At 42.3% G+C, this 26,245-nt stretch overlaps 1 protein-coding gene across 7 annotated transcripts in view; it reads left to right on the forward strand.

The window, feature by feature from the left end:
* Window positions 1–1,529: 1,529 nt before the first annotated feature.
* Window positions 1,530–26,245, forward strand: part of si:dkey-178k16.1 (band 4.1-like protein 1) — a 33,302-nt gene continuing 8,586 nt past the window's right edge. Inside the window, exons 1-16 of one of the 7 annotated variants that reach the window (XM_058084199.1) lie at window positions 1,530–1,737; window positions 12,523–12,608; window positions 12,826–12,975; window positions 14,343–14,447; window positions 14,543–14,585; window positions 15,737–15,812; window positions 17,110–17,328; window positions 17,407–17,494; window positions 17,565–17,717; window positions 18,027–18,124; window positions 18,309–18,484; window positions 18,805–19,043; window positions 20,189–20,227; window positions 21,454–21,492; window positions 22,937–23,092; window positions 23,386–24,824. In XM_058084199.1, coding sequence (XP_057940182.1) covers window positions 12,540–12,608; window positions 12,826–12,975; window positions 14,343–14,447; window positions 14,543–14,585; window positions 15,737–15,812; window positions 17,110–17,328; window positions 17,407–17,494; window positions 17,565–17,717; window positions 18,027–18,124; window positions 18,309–18,484; window positions 18,805–19,043; window positions 20,189–20,227; window positions 21,454–21,492; window positions 22,937–23,092; window positions 23,386–24,423 — 2,688 coding nt within the window. In that variant the 5' untranslated portion in view covers window positions 1,530–1,737; window positions 12,523–12,539 and the 3' untranslated portion in view covers window positions 24,424–24,824. Of the gene's footprint in view, window positions 1,738–12,267; window positions 12,444–12,522; window positions 12,609–12,825; window positions 12,976–14,342; window positions 14,448–14,542; window positions 14,586–15,736; window positions 15,813–17,109; window positions 17,329–17,406; window positions 17,495–17,564; window positions 17,718–18,026; window positions 18,125–18,308; window positions 18,485–18,804; window positions 19,044–20,188; window positions 20,228–21,453; window positions 21,493–22,936; window positions 23,093–23,385; window positions 24,825–25,179; window positions 25,231–26,245 lie in introns of those variants that run through there. The other 6 variants (XM_058084194.1, XM_058084193.1, XM_058084196.1 and 3 more) reach the window with 6 other exon arrangements.

Below are 26,245 nucleotides of genomic sequence, written 5' to 3' on the forward strand. Positions count from 1 at the left end.
AATGTGTTATGCAAGACATTACTATGTAATAATTATGAAAATTATGTTATCCATCTTAAAACCTCAAAATGCTCTGTAAAACAAAACAAGAGTTGTGCAATAGTAGAGAAAAACAACCAAAGTAATGCGGTGTTTGTTTGTGTTGCAGCTGTGGGATGATACATTTGCATCTATCTGAGTAGGCTTGTCTTCGCTTTTTATGACATGCCAGCGGGGATGTTCTGTCTATCAGTGCATGTAGTGATCATTCCCCAAAGAATGCAATTTATTTCTCTTGTTGTCCTCCGGCAAGTCAACATTGTCAACGTGACATATTTTACTGAGGGCTTCACACCTGCACGTCTCCTATAACCGGACCTGGCAACGCTACTGCCGCTCGTCATCATTCCCAAGCTGTCTCCACTTCAGTGTCTCCACACTCAACATGCAAAACATCACTGCTCCCTACAGCCCATCACCTAAATCACACCTCAGAACCCCACACAATACTCTCGTAGCATGACTCTCTGTTTCTTCATTCAGCAGCTTCATTCTATAACCAAAAAGGCAAACATTCAAAAATAGTGAAAAACTGGCATCAAAATGATTGCAAAAACAGAACAACGCAAGAACATGAGGTCAAATGGTTAAGTTTTGGAATGTAAACAATATTTTGGAGAAAAATGTCCAGTCTGAAGCCACAAGAACGTGGGAATTTGAACCGCTGTTGTGCATGACATCTCCAATTTTATGAGACGTCAACTCAGCAAGTGTCAGAGGATTAACTTAAATTCAAAAAGTCAACCCCACTGCAGCAACCTGGGGATCACATCACCGTACCGTATGCTGCTCCATTTTATGCTCCAAAGAAAAACTATAGCAAAACCACAACATTGTCATCACTTTCTTCAAAAACAAAAAGCAAAAAAACAATGCGGGAGGAACCCATGCACGGGGAGAACATGCAAACTCCACACAGAGATGCCAAGTGGAGAATTGAACCCAGGTCCTCCCATCTCCTGACTGTGGCCAACATGCTAACCACTTGATACCGTGCCATATGCATTAGATCTTATAGATTTATCAATCCTGTTTGAGCTGTTAGTCAGTTGAGGCCCCTCCAACTGACATTCATCAGCATTGTACATTGCTCCACTGCAGTGGAAGTTCCAAATCTGCTACCCCATGGGCTGTGGCCCTGAGTAGTTGCCTGCCTTGCCTGGCGGCCAGCAGGGAAATGATATATGTATAGGGAAATGATTACGGAATACAATCTATTGCAGAATACTATGTGTGTGGAGTGGCTGCTTTAGTGAAATAACTTGTTTGAATAACACAATATACTTATATATATTTAGCCAAAAATAAATGTAATTTAAAAACATTTTTTATCAGTTTTAATGTATTTTTTTAAAATAATGTATTCCATAGTTTCTAGATGGTATATTGATGTAAAAGGTGTAGGTAAAACGTAGTACTGCGTGTCAAATGCTGAGTGGATCGCACCCACATCATGGCCGACGTCAGGAGTTCCCCTCTCTTCTTCTTCCTCTTCCTCCTCCTCCTCCTCCCCCCTCCTTCTCCCCAAACCTCCCTCGTTCGCCGGCTTGTGGCTGCTTGCTATCGCCGCCTGAAGGGCTCCATCTCTGGAGGCAGAGGAAGGCGCTGGCCGGTTGGCGGTTCTGCAGGTTCGCCGCTACCTCCATGATCCGGATCCGGAACTGAGATTCCTAACATCCGAACCTGGCTCCGCCACAGGTAATGGCTTGCATGTTGATTGCATTTGTTTTTGCGTTAGCTGAACAGGTGCACGCTGCGTTGGCCGGCTGCTGGAAATGACATTTAGGGCGAGCAGCATCCTCATCCCCGGCGGGGTGAGGCTGTGCTTTATCTTCCTTTGCGAAGGACATAGGGCGTCGGCGCATTTAATGTCACCACTATGCTGAGCATCGTATCGGAGGGGATAGAATCTCGGCGTCCTTCCTTTCATGCTTATTAGGCCCAGTGTGAGGAAGCGGCCAGCAGGTGCGCCTTTCGTATCGCAGCCTCCATCAGCACCACCACCGTCATTATCATCATCATTATCCTATTTATCCCTCAATAGTACTGCAGGCATCGATGCTGAAGATGACAATGTAGTCATCTAATTCAAGACCGTGTGAATTGTCACGGGTGGGGCAGAGGGGGCAGGCGTGGTCGCCTCCCAGCCACCGGGAGGTCCTCCATGCTTTGCATTGTGTGGAAGGAAGCCTGATAGGAGTGGCGTGTTTGTGCAACACGTTTATTGCAATGGCTGCTTGGGGGCTGAATTACTGCCTAACAAGGTGGCTTCCGTCATAATCCGTTCATGCATGTTTAAATAGGATTTCAATAGTGGAGAAGATGTTAAAGATAAAGTGGATGTGTGCTAAGGGTTGCTCAAAAGTTGCTAGTCTATGAACTTGAATTTAGTTAAACCCAATTTCATTCATAGCGCATCAACTCAAATGATCCCAAGAAACTTTTTTTAAATTTTTTATTACACACGGCAGAGTTCCCACACAAATATATCACCTCGCATGTCAGTACGTGACAAAAATAAAATTATAAAAAATAAAAATAAAAAAAAACTCAAAACTATATTAGGAAAGCAGGAAGTGAACAAATGCATCAGTTACTGATTGTAAAAGTACCAGATGGAAGGGTAGGATTTAATAATATTTGCTTTTTCCTACTCCTTTTGGACATGTGGAACTGTGAACTGATTATGGGATGCACTCAATTGGGATCTGATGCATGTTCAAATGAAATAAAACCATTACCATTACCAAGTATGGAATTACAATTTATACATTTCCAGGTCTGGAAAGTATGGTTTGGAAAGTATTTGATAGTCAGACTGTTACAGCTGTTTAATTTTATAAAGGATCTATCTAATAGGATCTATCTAAAGGATTCTGAATTTTTATTAGGCGCTTGCTAAAGCAGCAAAGATATCCAGCGAACTAATGAACTTTAAGTATGATGAGAGCAACAGAGACGGTTTAAAAGAGCTGAATAAGCACGCATAGGCAGGGTGAAATGGGTGAAGACTGTCTTTGTGACCAAAGAACATCAGTAAAAGTCAGAAGAAGACAATGACTTCCAGGACATGATGTATGGTCTGACCAACAGACAGGAGGTCAGAGATACCAGACTGAGATGGTTTGGCCATGTGATGGACTGTAATTACGATTACATCAGTGATCATATCGGTATGGAGCTGCCAGGGAGGATAAGAACAAAGAGGAGGTTTCTAGATGTTAGCGAGGACATGTAGGTGTAGGACTGACACAGAAAATGCAAAGGACAGGGCAAGATGGAAACACAAGATCTGCTGTGGCCGGGACAAGCCGGAAGTAGAAGAGCCTTGCACTGACGTAACTGACATCATAAAAAATAACAAAATAATAGTGAAGGGAGAAGTCTGTGGCATCGAAAAGGGATTATATGAATTACTCTTTGTTCTCTGGAGTCCTGCTGGGTGTGGAAACACATACAACATCAAAAAAGATATGCATATGAAGATGAAGAGAGCTTACTAAAAATAAAGTGCAAACATCTGAGTGTCTAAGTTAAGCCGTCAAAGTGTGTGCCTCCTATTTGACAACATTGGAGAATGGCATCATTGAGCAACACGTCCGTCTGCACATTGTCGATGTCTTGGGGGACTGCAGCCATGCTAAAGGCAGTATGTTCCACTCTCCAAGCCAGGAATTGAGTAAATAACATTGACAATTCAGCTGTGCATCTGTCCACTTATGCCTCCTCCAGTCTCATTTTGTCATCATTTGTTCCTGGATCATGCTGACTGGTGCGCTTTTTAGTGGACGTTCAGTTAAGAGCTGTTCTGTTGCCACCCCAGCAGACAGATGCTAACGTCAAGACACTATAGAACATGTCACGGTTGAAGATAAACAGCATTTCTGTGCACACATGAGAAGAACCTCGTTTTCTCAAAAGAAAAGCTTACTCTGTCCCTTCTTATAGAGTGAATCCGTGTTTACAGACCACTGCAGTTTGCTGTCAAGGTACACACCCAAGTATTTGTAGGCCTTAACTACCTCAGTGGAATCACCTTTCATAGTGTCCTGCCAGTGTTTAGGAGTAGGCCATTCCCAGTCCAGGGTGTACCCCACCTCTGGCCCGAACTCAACTGGGATAGGCTCCAGCATACCCGCGACCCTAGTGAGATAGTAAATAGATGGATGGAGAGTCCGGAAGTCCTTGGGATTGTGACCAATCACATGGTAGTGGATGTGCCATGAGGCGGGCCATGGATGGAATCAATTAAAACCGACCGTTTTGGAAATCCAAAGAATAGGTGCAGATTCTGGAAGATCTCAGAGGCCTTCTGTATATAGCAGCTCAAAGGAGTCCACAACTCAATACAAGGCGCCGGAAATGAGCATAACAGGCCCTTTGTAAGAGCGGCGCACAAGGCAGTATCGTCTTGTAATCTTTGATATCTTCTTTAAATAGCATGATATCCTTGCTCAGTGCTCTATTTTCTTCTTAAGGATCACGACTTCATCATGGGTCCCCTTGACAATTCTGCAGAAGGTCTTGTTCTGCGAATGTGCAAATTCAGTGTATGATAGCAGCCACTTAAATTCTTGCTTTGATTGGACTGCAATTTTCTCTTGTTTCTCTTTCATCTCCTTCTTCAATGCTTGTAATAATACGACATTTTTGCACTCCAGAATATTTTTCCTGCTTTTTCATAGGGGGTATCATCATCCAACATCCTGTTTCTTTGTGTTTGGCATTGTTGCTGGGCAACCACTTTTAAAATGAGCAGTTAGCCTGTTAGCTTGGCTTGCTAGCAGCTGCTAGCACTTGTAACACATTTCTTTTTAAGGGATCTGTGCCTTTGGCCTATCAAAGTTAAAGCTAATCTTGTGTTTGTGAAGTGTCGTTGCAATCATTGACTCCATCAATAAACCCTCCCGTCAGTCTGAAGGGGCTACCAAGCAGACCTTCAGCATCCTCATAAACCCCTTCTTACACTCAACCCCTGAGTCTCATTCCAGATTCAGAGTCATTGATTGATTTATAACAGTGTATTGATGCAGAGCCAAGTGTAGTGGCCACAGCCAAAATGATGTTCACCACAAGACACACTTTTCAAAAATGGGGCACATGTAACTACCACATTGTCTGCGATATCTTCCCAGAAGTTCATTCATTTTCTACCACTTTTCCTCACGAGGGTTGTGGGGGGTGCTGGAGCCTATCCCAGCTGTCTTTGGACGAGAGGCTGGGTACACCCTGGACTGGTGGCCAGCCAATCACAGGGCACATATAGACAAACAACTAATCACACTCATGTGGACAATTTGGAGTCGCCAATTAACCTAGCATGTTTTTGGAATGTGAGAGGAAACCGGAGTACCGAGGGCCGAGGGTGGAATTGAACCCTGGTCTCCTAGCTGTGAGGTCACTCTACAGCTGTGCAGCCCCATCCCAGAAGTATTAAGAGCCAAACTGTACATGGCATTCATGTTCATGTTCTGGTGCACCTTAAGACATCATGGCTGATGCGATAATCAACGATAAATCAACGATAACCATTGATTAACTCATATTCAATATTACTTCAAATACTGACATCATCTTTCTATTTGGAGCAAAAACATACAAGAAAATGAGAACATAAAAAGCCTAGGACTTAAATGAATGGACATGCTATACATTCCCAAATTCGCATAAAACCTTTTCCTGACTGGCCGTGTGAAAGTGTGAAAATGGAACGCTTGCGAAGAAAGCGATGGGAATTGCATTGTGACGACGTCTTCCTTAACCACAAGCATGGGCAGTCCAGTTTGTTGAGGATTTTGAGACGATGTTTACCAGGAGCTGACGAGCGCGTTCTAGCTAGCTTCAGCTTCTCAACAGCTTTTGTGTACATTGTAAATTGTCTTGTACTATACTTCTACGTAATTAGTGCCACTACTTGAGCCACATAGCGTAGCTTCCTCCTGGTTACAATCTCCCAGGGAGAGGATGATGTTGCAGCCCCACTGCTTCAGTCGTTGAATCATTTAGCTCCGTTGCTCAGGGACTTGACTTGCAGCAGACTGAAGCTGTGCTGTGCAATCTGCCTTCAACCAAGCACAGTGCCAAGGATCTGGAGCATGCTTGAGTGTGTGTGCGTGTGTGTGAGAGATTTCTTCCTTGAACAAGGACATCTCGCCACGCCCTTTTGGCCCAACCTCCCACAATGTCTTGTGCTGTTTTTCCAGAGCCACCCTCTGCCCAGTTAGGATTGATGGCCTGGCTGTGTAAGCCATTGGAAGGCAAGCTCTGACTGCTGAGAGATGGGAGGAAGTGCATGATAACATGACATTACATAACATTCCAAATATTTGTATTCAAGTTTTACATTTTTGTTATAACACAAACCCCCGCACCAAATGAGAATGACATTAAATTAAATTAATTACAATATAATACAGGCGGCATGGCGGTCTAGTGGTTAGACCTCACAGCTAGGAGACCTGGGTTCAATTCCACCCTCGGCCATCTCTGTGTGGAGTTTGCATGTTCTTCCTGTGCAAGCGTGGGTTTTCTCCGGGTACTCCGGTTTCAAAAACATGCTAGGTTAATTGGCGACTCCAAATTGCCCATGGGTATGAATGTGAGTGTGAATGGTTGTTTGCTTTGCCCTGTGATTGACTGGTGACCAGCCGGGTGTACCCCGCCTCTTGCCCAAAAACAGCTGGGATAGGCTCCTTTTTGTGAGGAAAAAGCGGTAGAAAATGAATGAATGAATATAATATGAATATAATACAAATAAATGAAAGAATAACAAATAAATAAATACATGAAGAGAACACAATCACATTGGATTGGCCATGTGCCCCCGTCTTCCAAGCAAGTCATATGTGGTTCCCAGGGTGTACAAAACTCTCTCTCTGTTTTTTTGAGGATATATGGTAATGGTAATGGTCATGGTTTTATTTCATTTGAACATGCATCAGATTCCAATTGAGTGCATCACATAATCAGTTCACAGTTCCACATGTCCAAAAGGAGTAGGAAGAAGCAATATGCAATATGTTAATCGTTCAAGTCCTATACCGTTACATAATTCCTTCCACAGCCCCAGTGTAGGATGTGCTACTGTCATGCTCTTATTTTGGTGTGCTGCACTTCCTGCTGAGGGGACGTTGCAGCAGCTTTACCCCGGTGTAATTGGGCACGGCTGGTGGCAATGACAGTTAATGGGTTCAAAAGCCAGCGTAGCCTCGGTTTGACTTGTGATTGACTCTTGTCCTCACATGTGCTGTCACCTGAACTAAAGTTTTGTGCCTGTTGTGTTGCCTGGTTGTTCTGTTGTACAGAAGTACATATACGTTGCTCACTCCTGGTAAACATTTCAGGACATCCTTCCAAAACACTCCCATTTTCTTACATTTCCACATGCAGTGAAAAAGGTGCCTTTCTCTTTCTCATTGAAACATTTAGAACATGTGTCTGGAATGTTTGCTGACATACATTTAAGCAGAGCTGCAGTAATACTATATACGTATGTCCTCATCAGCCATTGATATTGTAGTAGTCCAAACCTCGTGTTAATAGTCTGTCTGCTTTTAGACAGGCTTCCTTCAAGTCTTCCTCTCCAATATCTTCCTGTTGTTCTACCTTCCAAGCATTTCATTTATCGATGGTTCTTTCAGTATGTCATAAGTTAGAATATTTAGAGATACAGCCCTTCCTTCCTATGTCAGATGTTCCCACTCTTCTTTTGTTGTTTTGTCTTATGTAAGATTCTGTGATTATATGTGTGGAAAAAATCACTTATTGAATTGGCGTGGAGAAGGGGTAGGATTTAATAAGTGTTGCTTCTTCCTGCTCCTTTTCAGATGTGTAGTAATGAGGTGTTGTGTACTATGTATATGTATGAATATGTGTATGTATGCTGCATATATATATATGTGTGTGTGTGTATGTGTGTATATATATGGAAGTGTATAAATAGATATTGTAAATGTATTGTGTTGTAAGTGTATATGTGAGAAATATTAATGAAACATAGTATGCATGTCTGAAATAAATTAAGAAGAAGAAAAAGATATAGTTATCTCCTGTTCTGAAAAAGGTGGCAAATAAGTTATTTTTCTTTTGATAGTACAACATATAGCTTTTCATAAAACAACTTGCTAATACTAATAATGTTGTCGTTGGTTATTACCATAATTTCCTGACTATAAGTCGCTCTGGACTATAAGTCGCATAAGGTCAAAAGTGCATAATTAGGTAGAAAAAAACATACATAAGTCACCTTTTTTGTGGGTAATTTGTTTTCCAAAGTATTTGACCAAAACAGACATTACGCCAGGAAGTCAAGTTCTAACAATAATAATAGAGAACAGGCTGAATATGTGTAAGATATGCTAACACAATGGTTATTCAACTACACCAAAAATAAACATGAGCAGAAAATGTGTCCAGTGTTTATGTAACAAACAGTTTTAAGGATACTAACTGTTTTGTTTTTTTCATGGCAGTAAGAATAGCCTCCACTTTACGACGTTTCTCACTTACTCCAAATTTTCTCTCTGCTACATGATTCCAGTTTTCAGCTGCAAATTTCACTACTTGCAGTTTGTAGTCTGTAGAATATGATTTTCTTTTGGGGGACATTTATGTTCTCTCGTTCTCATTTGTCTTTGTAAGCTAAAGTTACTGTTTAATTATTGAATTGTTAAGGAGTAGGAGATAACTGTGCGAAAGTCTAGAGTGCCCTATTGTGGCTGTCTGTGAAATTGTATATGTATTTTTCATTTATAAGTCACAGGAACAGCCAACCTATGAAAAAAAAGTGCGACTTAAAGTCCGGAAAATACGGTACTTGTGTCGACATTATAACAAGGCGCACACACCCACTGATCGACGACAATGTCAGGATAGCGTTTAACTTCAGAGATTGTGAACTGCACATACTGCTGTCGTGGTTTGTAGCGTTTTAAAAGCAACGTTTCTCCTCAGCTGTTATTTGGAGTGCTAGTGTTGTTTTCTCAAGACTCGCGTTCATGTTTGTTGTGCTGGCCATGTGCCGCGTTTTTGTGAGACACTTTGTACATACTGCAAAATCCTTATCCAGCTTTGCCTCTTGCTGTACTCCGACTTTAGCAGCCAAAGTGAGTCTACACTTATGAATGTACTACCTTGCTGCTATCGTCCTCCTTACTGCCGTTGTTGGAGTTTTCTTCTTCTTCTTCTTTTGTATTGCATTTATTGATGTGTACATTTGTCATTGGTTAATTCTGTATTTGTTGGACAATTCGGTCCACAATTCCTTTAATGCAAAAGTCATAGAACCCTACTTATACAGTATTTGTATTGCACGCATATTCTCATAACAAATCAGAGTGCTAGAAGCCAGTTGTTTCTCCACAGAAGCATATTGTGTTTGCAAATGAGCCGACGAGGTGGAAGTCACGCCGTATGGGGGCTGTGTGAGAGGATGATGCTGTTCTTACAGCCTTGACAGGATCTGCCAAAAGCTCACGGGTCATGCCTACCTCTTTACTTGATTAGGAGACTGCACTGTGGTCTGAAATTTAAAATAGAACAATCACTTTATAGCTTATTCTTTTGACAATACGTAGATAATAATGAGAACAATGCCAGAATATAGGTCGATACAGACAGGCAATTCTGGGTGATTATTTTTGTGTAAAATGTCCGCTTATGAAACAGAGATTCCTGTTTTCATCCCTGAAGGAAGACAAACACGTTTCGCTGTGAGCACACGTACCGTAGCCTGCACTCAAGCGGTGAGAGGAATTTGCAAGCTGGGTGTCCTCTGCCCACAGCTGACATCTTTTTTCTAGACATTTTTCCTGCCCACTTGTTGATGCAAAGTGGAACCATCACGTCGTGTCCTCTCAACGGACTCAATGAGGACAAATGAAGGCACAAGCAGGATGTACTAAGCTGAGCAAAAATGCTGCCTTGTGGTGGTAGAAAAATGGTCAGTTCTTTTTTTTTGGTCAAGTCAGACTTTGACATGTGTTTTCACTTTAGCGTGTGGTTTAAAGGGGACCTATTATGCTCATTTCTTGGCCCTTTGAGTTGTGGACTCCGATAGAGCAGCTACACACAATAATCAGCACAGAAAAAGTGCTTTCAGAATCTGCACCTATTCAGCTGGATTTTGTGGTTCCTGTGAAAACCGTCTATTCATGGCCCGCCTCCAGGCACGTCCACTCTGCTGTGGTTGGTCACACTGAGTGCATAGAAATACTTCCGGTTTGTGCCGCTAAGGGAATCAGGAACTCCCAACCACTTGTGTCTGATGATGCCGTCTTTCGGAATTTTTAAACAAATGTGGCGTTCCCTTTCAAGGCATTGCTAGCAAGTTAACACCGGTGGGCTGTGACATCACAAAGGAACCGTTTTACCACGCCTTTTCAAACTGAGCGTTTTCAGCCATCCCAAACTTCTTTCAGGGCTCACTTCCAAATGCACACACCTCATTATGTGAAACTTTGGCATGGTTTAACACCAGAATACTACATTCTAACTACATTTATAGGTCATAAAAGTGAAAAAAGCATAATGGGCCTCCTTTAAAGTCTGGCAGTTGGACTCACAGCAGCTTTTGGCCCCTGCGGGAGATATGACTGAGATGGAGAGTAAGGCAAAGGTCAGCTGCACAGACAGGCCGACACTGAGGCCTGATAGAATAATCAGTGACAACAATAACCGGGGATCCTTTGTCTGAACTCCTAACATCAGACAAAGGCATGACATCTCTACAAATGAATGACATTGCAGAATCTTGTAGAAAGTATTCCTAGAAGACTGGAACATGTAAAAGTGTGTGTGTGGTGTTTTAAACTTAAAATGGCTTTAACTACTTGCAGTGTGCAGGAGAAGGGCATAATAACCGGTTAGTCAAATCATTTAGGACTGTGTGGAATTGTAATTTAATTGCAATAGCAAAAAAACAGGCAAACCGAAGTACAGTCTATGCAACCAGCGGATGGGCTGCTGATTGTCTCAACTAGTTGAAGGCCAACAGAAGAACAAATCAGAACAGAAAGTTCATCTGACAACTTTCCAAGTCTTCTTGTTCTTCAGAATCTCCCATCAGGCGTCACCACAGTCACTTATTTTCAATTGGCACAATTGGTGTGGTTCCGTTTACATGCCGGATGCCCTTCCTGGCTAAACCCCCTACTTCTCCTGGCTCAGAACCATTAGCAAAACTCTCCAGAAATTTTTGTGACACAAAATATTTGGTCTGTCAGTGTAATATGTGGTCTTCCAGACAGTTCAAGGCCTACATCCAAACAACTGCCTTCACATTTAAACCACAGACGGAAGAGAACATTATCACAGAGATGTTTATTTATCAGTGTGCAACCGAGGCAACATTGGAGAGTATTTCAGTCTGGTTATTGTGGCGCCATGCGAATGCAGTCAATTTGCTTCCCACCATTGGTAGGTGATGCATTTGGTACCTGGGACTTAAGTGGGCCGGACAGAATTGTTTTGCCTGACACTGTGGGAGCCAGTATGTAGTAGTAGTAGAAGTAGTAGTAGTAAATATGTGCCATAGCGGGGTTTTACCCACCCAGCATTTCAACTTTGGTGAGTTTTCATGCACCTTAAGGTCCACAAAAATGAGATAATAATAATAATAATAACAACTGAGTAATATTATTCCCCTCCAGTTTTGGCCAATCAGTGGCATGTTTGTCATCAACAGTTTATGCGTATAATCACAATGCTTCGGTTCTACAAGAATCTAACTTTCCTACAAATGTCAAGATTTCACACCCTGTAGCTCATAAAAATATTCCCGCTGTTATCTCCAGCACATTCAGCTGACATTTGACAAAAATAAGTTCAAACTCTGACCCAGTGCTGTCTTTAGAGCAAAGCCCCTGACTGACTCTGGGTTTTATCTCAGATAATTAATTTCTCTTTGCTGCTACTTCCTTAATCTGAATTTCTGGTGCTTTACTTGGAGAAGAATGCTGGATGAGTTTGACCGTAGCGGAGTGGTCACCTTCAAATGACAAGCCTCATCCATCAGCAGAATTTTTATTATTGCTTTTATCTCCTCACCTTGCTGTCACTCTCCTCATAAGCCCTTTTGCTTTTATCCAGTCATTTATTTCTATCCTCCCTCCTCATCTTCAGATAACTAGCCTCTTCCTGTCTCCTTTGCCCTGTCTGGGGGTGTCTGCTATACTTTTTGCCATCTGCTTTGTATGATTGCAACTAGAGGATCTTGGTGCCGGAATTGTTCATGCAGAGTGCTCCTTTGAGTCTTTCTCTGTTTCAACATTGGTTACGTGCACGCAGCAACAGACTAAAATAGTATATCACCAAGAATCTGTTAAAGTGAGAATTGCTACAGATGGGTGATGGTTTTATTCTCAAATCAAGCGGGACTTCAGAGCCATCATGGACGTTCAGGACGAGTAAATATTTCTTCCACACTGGCTAATTTCCCAGCAGGTTTGGATTTGATGCTGACTGACTGTGTTTGTGTGCTTCCAGGGCTGCGATCCATTTCTATGACAGAGCCTGCTCAGGCAAGGGCATTCAATAGTGCAATGGAGAGTGACTCCAGGAGAACCAATCAGGTGGGTGCACTGGTTAATCCACAGCCCTTAATTTGACCCCGGCCTCTCAATCATTGGGGTACTGACTAAATCACCCAATGCCCCACAATGGAGCATTTTTTCCATCTTATGTCAGCAGATCAGCCTATTGGACAACAAATCAATCACAGAAGACCAGCAAATGCATCTGTGAGAGTGGTCGGTCAAAGAAAGACATTTGAGACTTTTCTCTCTCCAGGTTCCAGAGGACCACAGGGATGCGGACGAAAGCTCAGAGAAAACCCCCAGCAAGGCTTCCAAATCCCCCCAGAAGAGCAACAAGAGGCCGAAGACCATCCCTGTCAAAGTCACTCTGCTTGATGGCTCTGACTACGAGGCCGCAGTGGAGGTATGCTTATTCAGTTCTGGTGGCCAAGGATGGATGTTCATCAGTAGGCTGTAATTATGTGTTGAAAAGAAACAGGAGTGGAGGGTTTGGGCTTTTATGTTGACATTTGATTCACACTGTCATGCTGAGATCATCAATAAAAATAGTTTGAGACATTGTAAAAAGGAAAAACAGTTAGATATTTGTATTGTAATATTTGCAATGTGTCCATTTCATTTATATTTTGTATTTTGTCAATTTTTCTGCATGTAAAAGTAATTATTATGGAGTATTTTTGAATATTGTTGGATGTCTGGAAAGGATTAATTGGATTTGCTTTCTCATGAGAAAAGGTTGGGTTGTCCTGCTTTGTTTTCTTCTGACCTTTTGGAACGCATTATTCACAATCTCGCTAAGTTCTGCATGGATATTAGATGCATGTTTATTTTGCCATCAAGAGCGGAGCCCTGGAGCAATACATCCCAATCATTCTTCTTCACAGCTTTGATAAAAAGATAAGATGCTCATGTTTGTTCAACTGAAGCAGTGTTAATTATATCAGGCTGTTTCCTCCATGCTAACACATCCTTTCAGCTTCTTTCCCTTTGTGTTCCCTGCCATCTAATTTGAGTTCAAACGACAAATAAAATGCTGTATGCTATGCCTGTCATTAACCAACTCCCACTCCCATTGTCTTGTTGTGCCCGCATGGATGCTTTTTCGTGGATTACACAAACAAGAACAAAGTCATCGCCCAGAACTAGCTTGCAGGAACGTAATGTGGTTACTGTCTGGTGTGCAATGCTGGCTGATGACAAAGTCAATGTGCTTCTCAGCTTCTTCTTATTTTGGAAACAGTCAACCACCCCCCCCCCCCCCCATTCCACCCGCTACATTTTGACAAATTTGCTCAGGAAGTAGTAAGTACTTCTAACATGGCTGCTTAGGGCTTTTTATTTTGGACTTATTATTTCTGTACTACGTATAAAGAGAGAAGGATGGAGTGGGCGAGGGCACACCCACAAGGGATGTATTACTTCTGTTTCCATAGTTACAGCTGCTTGGTTGTTTTGTCGCCATAGGAGCCAGGTTTTCCAAGGAGATGTGTGTGTTTGTGTGTGTAACCAAGAGGGGTCATGTTTTCACCCCATAGCCCTGCATTAAGTAAAAGGTTTGGTTTGTTGCAAAGCCGTGGTTTGATATTTATCCATTTTTCTGAAAGGCTAAAAAAATCTTTTTGTGCTTATTTATTATGATCAACATTTTTTGCTTTTTTACATTGCATTATGTCTTTTTCCATTATTTTTTTCCAATTTTACTTCAAAGCTATGCACTTGCTTCCTTACATGTATTTATATCTCCTGCATATGTGTGTGTGCTTGTGGTAGAAATTTGCCAAGGGCCAAACTCTGCTGGATATGGTGTGTGGCCATCTGAACCTGCTGGAGAGGGACTATTTTGGCCTGACTTTCCAGGACCCCGACAGCACCAAGGTCTTGTTGGCACATTCACATACTTATACTGTATATTTATATATATATATATATGTTTTTGCTATGGTCAAATTGTCTCCTTTTCTTTTTATCAGAATTGGCTGGATCCTTCCAAGGAGATTAAGAAGCAAATTCGGGGTAAGTGTTGAACAACAATAAGGTATCCACATGTATTGCCACATGTGTGTATTGTGTATCTGATTCATTAATGAACCTAAAAGCATACTTGAAGGCCGGATAGGTCAATTCAAGGATTTAGCTAAAATCTCACGAGACCGACACTTATTAACAATTAATTATCAATATGGACTTCCTGTCTAACAGTATACTTTCAAGTATGAGAGGTGAACTGGTCAATTTGTTTGAGTGGCGGCAAACAGAGGGCTAAACATGCCTTTCTTTGGGGGGTGCTACGGGAGTACGGGATTGGTGGCGCACTACGATGTGCTATCCGGTCCTTGTACAAACGGGGCAGGAGCCTGGTTCGAGCCTGTTTCCGGTAAACGTTGGCCTCCGCCAAGGCTGCCCTTTGTCACCGATTCTGTTCACAATTTTCATGGACAGAATTTCTAGGCGCAGCCAAGGTGTTGAGGGAGTCCGGTTCAGGGGCCTTAGAATCTTATCTCTGCTATTTGCAGATGATGTGGTGCTTATGGCCTCTTCGGGCTGTGACCTTCAGCGTTTACTGGGACGGTTTGCATCTGAGTGTGAAGCTTCTGGGATGAGACTCAGTACCTCCAAATCAGAGGCTATGGTTCTCAGTCGAAAAAGGGTGGAGTGCTCCCTCTGGGTTGGGAATGAGGTCCTGCCCCAGGTGGAGGAGTTTAAGTATCTCGGGGTCTTGTTCACGAGTGAGGGAAGGTGGGGGCGTGAGGTCGACAGACGGAACGGCGCAGCCTCGGCAGTAATGCGGTCGCTGTACCAGACCGTCGTGGTGAAAAGAAAGCTGAGCCGGAAGGCAAAGCTCTCAATTTACCGGTGGATCTTTGTTCTACCCTCACCTATGGTCAAGAGCATATTACCTATATTTATTATTTATATTTATAACTGCATAAGCGCTGTCTATTTAATACAAAATGCATATCATACCCACGTATTGTGGACAGGGCCTAGATCAACAAGGTCTGGTTGTGGTTTTACCTTAGTTGATACAAGGAACATGGAAGCAATCAACAGTCCAACACAGTCAACAAAATACTTTATGCTGAATCAAAATAAATAGTGCTGCTTGGTGGAAATATGGTAGAAAATATGTATAAAAAATAACATTTTTTCTTATCTGTCCACAGTTGGGTCCTGGATTTTGGGATTCTCTGTTAAGTTCTACCCTCCTGATCCATCTGTGCTAATTGAAGACATCACCAGGTTGGTTTGACCATCTCTTGGTTCATTGCGGTTCTTCAAACAATATTCAACCACTCTGAGGAAGACTGCGAGTGGGCAGTCCAAAATGTCGGGTATGAAAATCTAGCTAACTCTGGTCTGTAAAAAGAAGAGTTTCTAATATTCCAGCCGTTAGGCAGCTACTCACCCTCGCCCCTGACCGCTGCAGCGTACCTGCCTGGGCTTTGGTCATTGTGCTGCAAGTTATGCTGAGTCATGTTGAGCCGTGTGACTTTGGACAACACTTGGCTTCTCATTTTGTTCTTTCTGAAGCTCTTAGCAGTCCATGTGATTGTGCCATTATTTTGTGCCTGTTCAGTTTTCCACATGGCTTGGTTATTATTGTCACTATTGTCATGTTTATTAGCTTGCCTCTATGTTTTGTTCGACACTGTATGTTTTTGTGAGTCGGAATGGCAGCTTGGACTTGGCTATGTGATGGAGTGGAACGTCTGAAGTCTGATTTGTGGCTGAGGTTCCTTCCTCTGGTGGCAAGGCATTTCAGTCCACTCCAGTCACTGTTGCCAGATGTACCCCATGGAGCTGTTCCTCTCGCCATTTTATTTTTGCATTTTCATGCCGTTGACAACACTTTGTCTGCTGGACTATGTTTTCTTGCATTCCTATGAGCTTTTTCCTAGTGATGGTAAGATGAAACCTCATGAGGAATCAGACTCATTGGCTCATTGGTTAGACGAAGGGTTTATCCATCGAAGCTTCATGTGCACACGAAGCCACGTACGAGCTAACGTGTAATCACAGGCAGCTGTATCTTAGCCACATACATTGTGGTGAATCAAATTAGTTATGGCCAATGACTATGGATTACAAAAATGTACGTCCAAATAATTTATCAATATCAGCTATCCAATATGTCTGTCATACAATATTTTTGTGGAATTTTTCCCCACATGATGATAGAAAAGGTTGTGTAATGTTTTTCTGTCACTTTAGGAAGAGGATTTAAGGAGGCAGGGGGCAGTGAACATTCTTGAACTAGTAAGCGGGCACTGAATATGCTTGTGTGACTTGATCCCTCGTTTATCGGGGTTAATTGGTTCCTGACACGACCGCGGAAATTTCTGCAAAGTAAGACTCCATGATCTGGGGTGCTTTTTCATGCAAACGCCAGACAGAGATGCCCAAACGGAGAATCGAAACAAGGTCTTCACACTTTCCTGACTGCGTGGCCAGAATACTAACCCCTCATAGAAATATTAGTCTTGACATAAAGAGGCTGAAACCAAAAGACTGAGACTGCCATATGTGCTATTCTTAGGTACTACCTGTGCCTGCAGTTGAGGGATGACATCCTATCCGGCCGACTGCCCTGTTCTTTTGTTACCCATGCCCTTTTGGGCTCCTACACCGTTCAGGCTGAACTGGGAGACTATGAGCCAGAGGATCATGGGCCAGATTACATCGCCGACTTCCGCTTTGCCCCTAACCAGACCCGAGAGCTGGAGGAGAGGGTGATGGAGCTGCATCGTAATTATAGGTCAGCACAAAGTGGCTGAATTAATTCAACTGAAAGCCACATGTAGCAGATTGAAGAATGATTCACATGTTCCTGTAGGGGAATGAGTCCAGCAGAAGCAGAAGTGAACTTTCTGGAAAATGCCAAGAAGCTGTCAATGTATGGGGTGGACCTACATCATGCAAAGGTGCATACAGAGATGTCACAGTTCTCCATAGCGTCTGCATGCTCTTATTCGCTCTGTCTTTGCTGAATAGGATTCCGAGGGGATTGACATAATGCTTGGCGTGAGCGCCAATGGTCTGCTGATTTATCGAGACCGCCTAAGAATCAACCGTTTCGCCTGGCCGAAGATCCTCAAGATCTCTTATAAGCGGAGCAACTTCTACATCAAGATCCGCCCTGGAGAGGTACATAAGCAACATAAGCAAGTACTTTTGCATGATGCGTGATTTCGACTACATTCACACTGCAGGTCAATTCAGATTTTGTTGCTCAAACGTGACCTACATCTGATTGAATCATGTCGGTGTCACCAGTACATTTTTTTCAAATGCGATTCAGGCCTCGTTCGTATGTGACACAAATTGACACTTCCGTTTCTCTTGAGTAATCACAGCTCCCCGCCACACTATCCCCTTCGTCTTTCCCTGCACTGGCTCCCTTCATCTTTCTTTCTTCACCTCTTTCCTCCATCACTCCTTCCCCTCACTGCTTAGTATGAACAGTTTGAGAGCACCATTGGCTTCAAGTTGCCCAACCATCGGGCCTCGAAGCGTCTGTGGAAGGTTTGCATCGAGCACCACACCTTCTTCAGGTAGGACTTAGTAGAACACCTTTTCCTGTAGTTACACCTTACACAGCCTACCTGTCCTTCCCTTCTCAAACTCAGCTACCTCGGAAAGTTAATAGAAATCAGCTGCCATGTTTTGGTGATTTGATGACATCAACTAATGAATCTATGCGTTTCCAAACAAATCTATGACAAAACACTCTGATAGGTTGGTTTCTCCAGAGCCACCTCCAAAGGGCTTCCTGGTGATTGGCTCCAAGTTCCGCTACAGTGGAAGAACTCAAGCCCAAACCAGACAGGCCAGTGCTCTGATTGACAGGCCTGCACCTCAGTTTGATCGCTCGGTTAGCAAGAGATACCTGCTGTCCCGAAGTATTGATGGGGGTAAGATCAACTTACTGTTATTTTTCCTGAGATGATGTTATGAACTAAAAGCATCCAAATGTTGCAGTCGTGTTTAATCAAAAGTTAAGGCTGTCAAAATGAACAGGTTTATAACCCGTTAACGGAGGTTTCCTTTACTGTCTCCAAAAACAAGACTATTAAAATTAAATAAGTATTAATTTAGAGTTGCGACTGATCTGCAAAGATATGATGTTTGGCATGTTTTTGTATTCCTTCACACCAAATATCTACCAACCCAAATCAATGTTTGATATACGTATGTTCCTGAACATGTTAGCATGAAACCACATTTTTCCCAGCTTCAGCTTTAGGTACCAGTATGGATCAGTTGTCTCAGCGAAGCTTGAGTGAGCGCACACAGTTCATGTCCAGAGAAGATCTTGATCAAGAAGGAAGCTTGGACCTAGACCATTATGACTATCCAGACCAGGACCAAGACCAGGATCATGACACTGACCAGGACTTGGACCTGCACCAAGGCCCTCGGCACATTTGTGGTGACGGCATCTCAACATCTGCCAAGACTTTGGAGTTCAAGGTATTCACATCCAGCTTTCTCCATCTGTGTCACTGCTGATGTGCCCTTGGGCACTTCCTTCACCCAGCTTGCCTCCAGTGCCGTCCACACTGGTGTACAAGTGGGGATAATGAGTGTTAAGTGGTGGTCGTTGGGATGGATTGGCAGCCGCGTTTCTGACGAAGGGCAGCTGTATCAACAGAAGTAGATGTCAGCGTAAAAGTGGGACTCTGGAGGGAATGGATCATGGGCTCAGTAGGGCCGTCTTTGATTAAGGACTTTCATAATCAAATCTGACTGCTTAGATTTCGTCCACAGTCGACTAATCGACTAATTTGTGTACCGCTGGAGATCCTTACGAATAAACAGATCCCATTTGCAACTTTTTACACCTCAAAGAAAAAAACTAAACCACTCGGATAAACAAACACAAGCGGTACGTGTGCAACCACAGTACCTCATTTATTTAGTGGCACAGAAAGCAGGATACACAAACACAGTCACTGGGGGCAAGTGGCCATACTGTATCTCACACCAGGAACGTGTACATAAAATAAGAGCAACATGGCCTGGAAAACAATTTTCTGGATTCAAATCCACAGCCGGGATATAAAATGAAGTTTCCTTAGCTCATAATTTTTTGCCCAATATCTTTACCGCTGCACTGCATGTACAATTCTTTGCTTATCACATGAAATCTAAACATGATTGGTAAATAAATCTTATATTACTAATGTGTTTTCTGAAATTCTGTCTGTGAAAAAAACAAAGGTTTTACTATTTACTATTTACTTAGCTGTTATTTCTTCTCTTAACCTTATCTGACATGACTAAGCATTACTGTATTTAGTGTTCTGACAGTTGTGTGCAACCTTGAATAGTGCTGTAATATCACTAAAAATTTGTATTACAAAAATCACACAGGGCAACTAGCAATACTACATGAACGTATGAAGTTTGACTAACATTCACCTTCCTTTGCATGTGACTGGTACTCATCTTCCTTATTATTAATCTGCTCCGCTTCAGACTTGATCTTTAATCCCCTTTTATTCCTTTAAGTGTTTTTCTTCCTCTAACTGCTCTGATGTCGTCACCCTTTTCTTGCTAACCACCCTCTTTGATCTTCTCTGACCTTTTTTTTCCCCCTGTGGCTTGGCTGGCAGGCTGAGGAGGCAGCCTCACCTGTAGACTCAAAAGCAGAGGTATTTTGCTCACCTTTTGTGCGTGTGTGTGGTTGTGGTTGTTGTCGCTCTTGTACCACCAATGAGACGAAATGACAATCTTTTTGAACTCGTAACGCTCCATAATAATGACTCCTCTTAAAATATACACTGGGTGGGGAATTGCTCCATTTTTGCGTGGAAGTAGAATAATAATATAATAATTATTATATAGTAATTATTTATTTATTATTTATTCAAATTCGTATATAACAATTTATTTAATTTATTATTTTTGCTTGAAAGAAGCACTGTTATGTTTGCCCTTGCACACATTTAATTTTTATATGTAAAGTGGAAATAGTGGCACATAATTGTTACGTCATCAGTCAGCAACAAGCCCAAACCTCCGTTGTTGCCATCCACACCAATACGCTGAAAATATCAGTATTCATGTGGACAGGGCCTTACATACATCGAACAGGCTGCCATATTTCTTTCTCATCAAAGCGGATATCTGGTTGTATCGGTTTATTGTTTACAACCCTGATAAGGAGCCTAATATTTGAGCATCAACAGACATTTTAATGACAAGTCTACAGACATTAAACATTTCTGACATACATTTGTGATAGTTACCGTATTTTCCGGACGATAAGTCACACTTTTTTTCATAGGTTGGCTGTTCCTGCAACTTATACTCCAGAGTGACTTATAAATGAAAAAACTGTTTATGTTACATCAATAAACACTGGACACCTTTTCTGTTCATGTTTATTTTTTGTGTAGCTGAATAAGCATTGTGTTAGCATATCTTACACATATTCACCCTGTTCTCTATTCTTTTATTATTGTTAGAACTTGCCTTCCAAGATGGCATAATGTCTTTTTTGGTCAAGTACTTTGTAAAGTAAATTACCCGCAAAAAATGCGACTTATACTCCAGTGCGACTTATGTATGTTTTTTTTCTACCTGATTCTACCTGATACCTATTTTTGGCATAATTTCCGGCACAACTTATAGTCCAGAAAATACGGTAATCATCTCGTCTTTACGAAAAACAGACCACTCTGCTAGAAATGAGTAATGTAATTAATAATATTCAATTGGCCAATATTGAAAGGACTATTTGAGATGGCGTCTGCCTGCCTGTCTGTCTTTTTTTTAACTTTTACATCTCTGCATGCAAACGCTCCAAACTAATGAACTAAAATTTGACCTTCATCTGCTTTGCCTATCACCTCATCTCACTTGGCATGCTCCCCAGTCGGACAAGGATCTGGCCACAGCTCGACCCAAACAGGAGGTACTTGCCTGTTTCATCTACTCTGACGTCACGTCCCTTGTATTGCTGCAAGAACGTGGAAAGTGTTCATTGATACTTGGTGTGGCACCTTCACACATCACTGACATTGACCTGGATTGGCAGCAGCTCATTCCAGAACAATATCACCTGTCAAAGCTGTCTTGTGCTTTCTGTCAATTCAAAAGCATGACTGTCGGAGTGTGGAAGTATGTCCTTTTCATGCTTTTTAATGTTCTTTTTATTAAAAAAAAAGAATTTGGACTTAAAAATAATGGAGTGACCTGTCAATCGTACTTGGTGGCAATTCCCTTACTATTCCCTACTAAATGTTTAAGAATCCATACATTATGTGTGACTACACTTTAAGTCTTGGCCAAAATCCTGTTTATTTACTATCAGTGTTATAAAGCGCCAATGTATTTTTCACACATACACTTTGCTTTTGTGAAAAATGACACATTGGTCTTTTGGACTGTCTATTAGTGCAATCAATCGTTATAGTGTCTATAGCAGGGGTCTCAAACTCAATTTACTTGGGGGGCCACTGGAGCTAGGGTCTGAGTGAGACTGGGCCGCATCAGCCCCCCCCCCCCCCCCCCCCAAAAAAGAAATGCATTTATTAAAAACAGAAAAATGAATAAACTTTGCTTTGGTTCCGATTTTCTATAAGAAAAGCTCTGATAAAACATTCCACTGTTCTCAAATATCTTAGTTTTTATTTTTCTACACAAAATAAGATGAAAAATAAACAAATCAAGAATAAAGAAAATCAATCAATCAGTAATAAATAAATAAATATAATAATAATAATAAAACGGCAAATAATAAAAACTTAAGAAACCACATATAGTTGGTGGGTAGACAAATTATTTTTTTCAGACTCTTCATACTCTTTTTTTTTTTTTTTTTAATTTTTTTATTTACAACATATTGCGCAACTGCAGGGTCTTGAGACACATGCTAACTCGCAAACTAGAGAGCTAGCGACCTCAACGGTAGCCTCCAAGTTATTTCCTGTAAACTCAAAAAGCCAAAAACTTACCACTTCCACACGGATAGGGAGGATAACTATTAACAGTTATTTAACCTTTAACATGAACATTAATCAAACTTAATAATTTTTTCTGGGTACATGATACCATACAGTATCCATATCAAACTTGCGCGGGCCGCACTAACATTAAACTTTCATATCAAGGCGGGGGCCTAAACTAGCGCGGGCCGCATGTTTGAGACCCCTGGTCTATAGTATAATCTTCCATGCATCTTTTCTGGAATCCACAAAACCCACGCATGGCATACTACAGAAGTGGAAGACTTTTTCTCTATCCAGCGTCTTTGCTCATGAGGACACAGTTCCCTATGTTTATTATGGATGCCATGTCTGGAAAGCTGATTTGTACTTGTTGACCATTTTGAATTCTCTCCTGACCTGTCCAAGCAGCAGTTTTTGGACAAACCTGAAGATGTTCTGCAGAAGCACCAAGCCAGCATTAACGAGCTGAAGAGGGCTTTGAGACAACCCAACAGCAAGGTCACTCAGAGGGAGAAACGGGTCTGCTCATCAACTCCTCCTGGAGGAACCCCAGAGCGGAAACCAGTAAGAATAAGATTTATGTTGTCAGTAATGATTTTTGTCTGTTATGTAATTTTCCATTTCTTTTTCTGACCAGTTTGGGTTGGCCAGGTGTCCTGTAATGTCTTACCAGCCATTCCAAATGTTACTTAGTGGGACAGAGCAAACCAAAGTGACAAAAACACATCTTGACATATGACAGAGGCATTTCATGATTTCCCCCTTAATTGTCCTGAAAAAATATCTTCAGTGTTTCGTAAGATAATGATAGGATGTCACGCTAGGCTAACACAACTGTTTACTCTATGTCAACTTAGGCGACCGGTGATGCCAAATTGATTGACAAGCAGCATGCTAATGGACGAGCACTGGATTATGACTCGAATGTGGCTAGCGACACTTTGGCGGTTACCCATTGGACTGAGGAAAATGGGACAACATGGGACACGATGACACCCCCAGTTGGAATATCTCCTAAAGATGATTTAAGAGCAATGGGACTGACTGATACCAGCCCGGTGGATGCTCCTCTGGTTACTCACGCATTAGCAAGGAGCTCCATTCATGAAAATGGCTATAGCTCCCCGAAGAAAAAACAAAGGAATGGGACAAAGAGCAGCGATGTGACGCTGTGTCAATATGAGAAAAGCATGCATCAAGTGCGAGCAAAGAACTTGGCTCTGGATCCAGTCTCAAAGGGAAAATGTGAAGTAGAGAAAACTGAAGACCAGAGGCCTGAGGATTTGACGAAAGAATGCAGCAAAACTGTAAACTCTGAAGTTGCCAAAGTTATTCCACTAAAGCCACAGAGATCCAAAAAATACACAAATAAAGACAACAAAGGTGGTGTGAACCCTCAAAACCAGTCCGAGTGGAGCATCTTTGGGGATGCAGCAATGATACGATCAAAAGACGAATGCAGTGAGACAACAGGGAGAGTAGAAGAGAACGATAGACTGCAGTCTTCCACAGGTGAAGTCCCTGAAGAGTCGACGTCTAAAAAATACCAGAGTGGTGCTGGACCCCCACATCAGCAAGACTTTATTCAACTCAGGAATGTGACAAGTCCAACGGCAGGAGGTGGCAAGCAAGAAAATAATTTCGACTTTAAAGAGGGTCTCCCCTCTGGGTCCACATTCCCTACAGTTCCCCCCCGGACGCTTCCTCTGAAAAAGCAGTGGTCCAGAGACCGGCATAGCAACACGGACTGCAGCCACATCCACTTCAGAACCAACCAAGACACCACCAAGAGGAAGCAAGCGGTAAAATTCCTCCGCCCCCGTCCATCATGGGAAAGTAAAACATTGCATGAGCTTGACCGCAATGTCATGCAAATCTTATTTTTGCCATCTTAAAGTCAACCAGAAATCACACTCTCATACTTCAGAACTCATGTGGCTGAGAAAGCAAAAGCCATTGGTCGACCTAATTCTTCCCCGCAGTCCAGCAAGCTTTTTGCTTTCCGTTTGCTGCGCTCTGCAAAGCTTGACATCTGCTTGGCCGTTTCAGAGCACCACGAGCCTTTTCACTCAGGCCCGTCTTATCGCTCCTACATCCTCACGTGAGAAGGTGGCTGCTGTTTCAAGGAGCACAAGGCCTTTTCCCCAACATCCCTTCATGCAAATACACCAGTAAATAGGCCGTGAAGCTGAATGTCCAACCTTGGCACCTCTGTAGTGACACTAGAAAACATCAAATCATCAATTAGACGAGGTCACAGGCTGCAGAGTTGCCAAACCTTTCTGGGTTCAGGCATTCATACATCCCATTTTCCAAATGAATACCTTTCCCCTGAAAGGCGCTATTTTAAAAGTGGAGCAGTTCAGTGCATGACATTACAGTTCATTTCTCAGTGAAATGTAGCATGCTTCTGACTGTAGCCTTAGCCAGGAATTCTCCGTGTGTTTGTTTTCCAGCCTGAAACTTCAGTGGATGAATGATCATGCATTAAACAAACACTGAGCAGAGAACATTTCCAACGTCTCTGATGAAATCCCATTATTTAAGTCTAATTAGGTACTGTGCCTTGCGACTGAATGTTAGAATGCCATTCAGTATAGTTGAATGTCTGTACTGAATATCGACTTGTTTGTTTGTTTATTGTTTTGTAGGAGACCCCTCTGACACCGGCCATTCACGAGGAACCGCTCAGTGATTCCTCGGTGAGTAACTACACGCCATGCTTTTTTCTAATATTATGTCCCTGTGCTCTTGTAAATAAAGCATATACCACTAGAAACTACAACAATAACAAACATATTATGAAAGCAATCCCTCTTGGGCCACACCGTTATAGAAAACAAAACATTCATTCATTCATTTTCTACCGCTTATCCTCGCGGGGGTGCTGGAGCCTATCCCAGCTGTCTTTGGGCAAGAGGTGGGGTACACCCTGGACTGGTGGCCAGCCAATCACAAGGCACAAAAAACAACCATTCACACTCACATTCATACCTATGGACAATTTGGAGTGGCCAATTAACCTAGCATGTTTTTGGAATGTGGGAGGAAACCGGAGTACCCGGAGAAAACCCACGCATGCACGGGGAGAACATGCAAACTCCACACAGAGATGGGTGGAAGTGTGGAATTGAACCCTAGTCTCCTAGCTGTGAGGTCAGCGCGCTAACCACTCGACCGCCATGCAGTCCAGAAAACAAAACAAACAACAACAAATAATATGTAATGTTGTGAGACTAAACATATATTTTAGGGGGGAAAAATTTAGTACAACATGTTTTTGTATTGAGAATTGATTTAGTTTGTAATGAATCCATTATGGATTAGAATATATTAATGCATACAAAAAATAATACAAAAACAAAGTAATATGCTTCTGACTCCCGTCATTACAGAGGTGCGGCTTGACACATGTATGCGTTTATTACTCTAAAAATGTTAGTACAGTTCTTGCTTAGGACAGAAGCAGGAAGTAGGTCCGAAATAGCCTCTTGGGCACCAACACAGCAGCAGCTATTGAACTCACATGACAGAAACCGTCACACATCGGAAGCCAGTGATATTTGGAACACCAAGTGCAAATAGGATGATAGTGTGCGGAAAGTACTTCATGTGCAGGTGAAATCCTGGCTGGCACATTGCCACTTCCATATTCCTTGTATTATATATTATATCACTCACAGTAGCGACGCCACAGGTCACAGTCTAATAGACTGC

Source organism: Doryrhamphus excisus, chromosome 10 (assembly GCF_030265055.1).
Source record: "Doryrhamphus excisus isolate RoL2022-K1 chromosome 10, RoL_Dexc_1.0, whole genome shotgun sequence".
Classification (NCBI taxonomy): Eukaryota; Metazoa; Chordata; class Actinopteri; order Syngnathiformes; family Syngnathidae; genus Doryrhamphus; species Doryrhamphus excisus.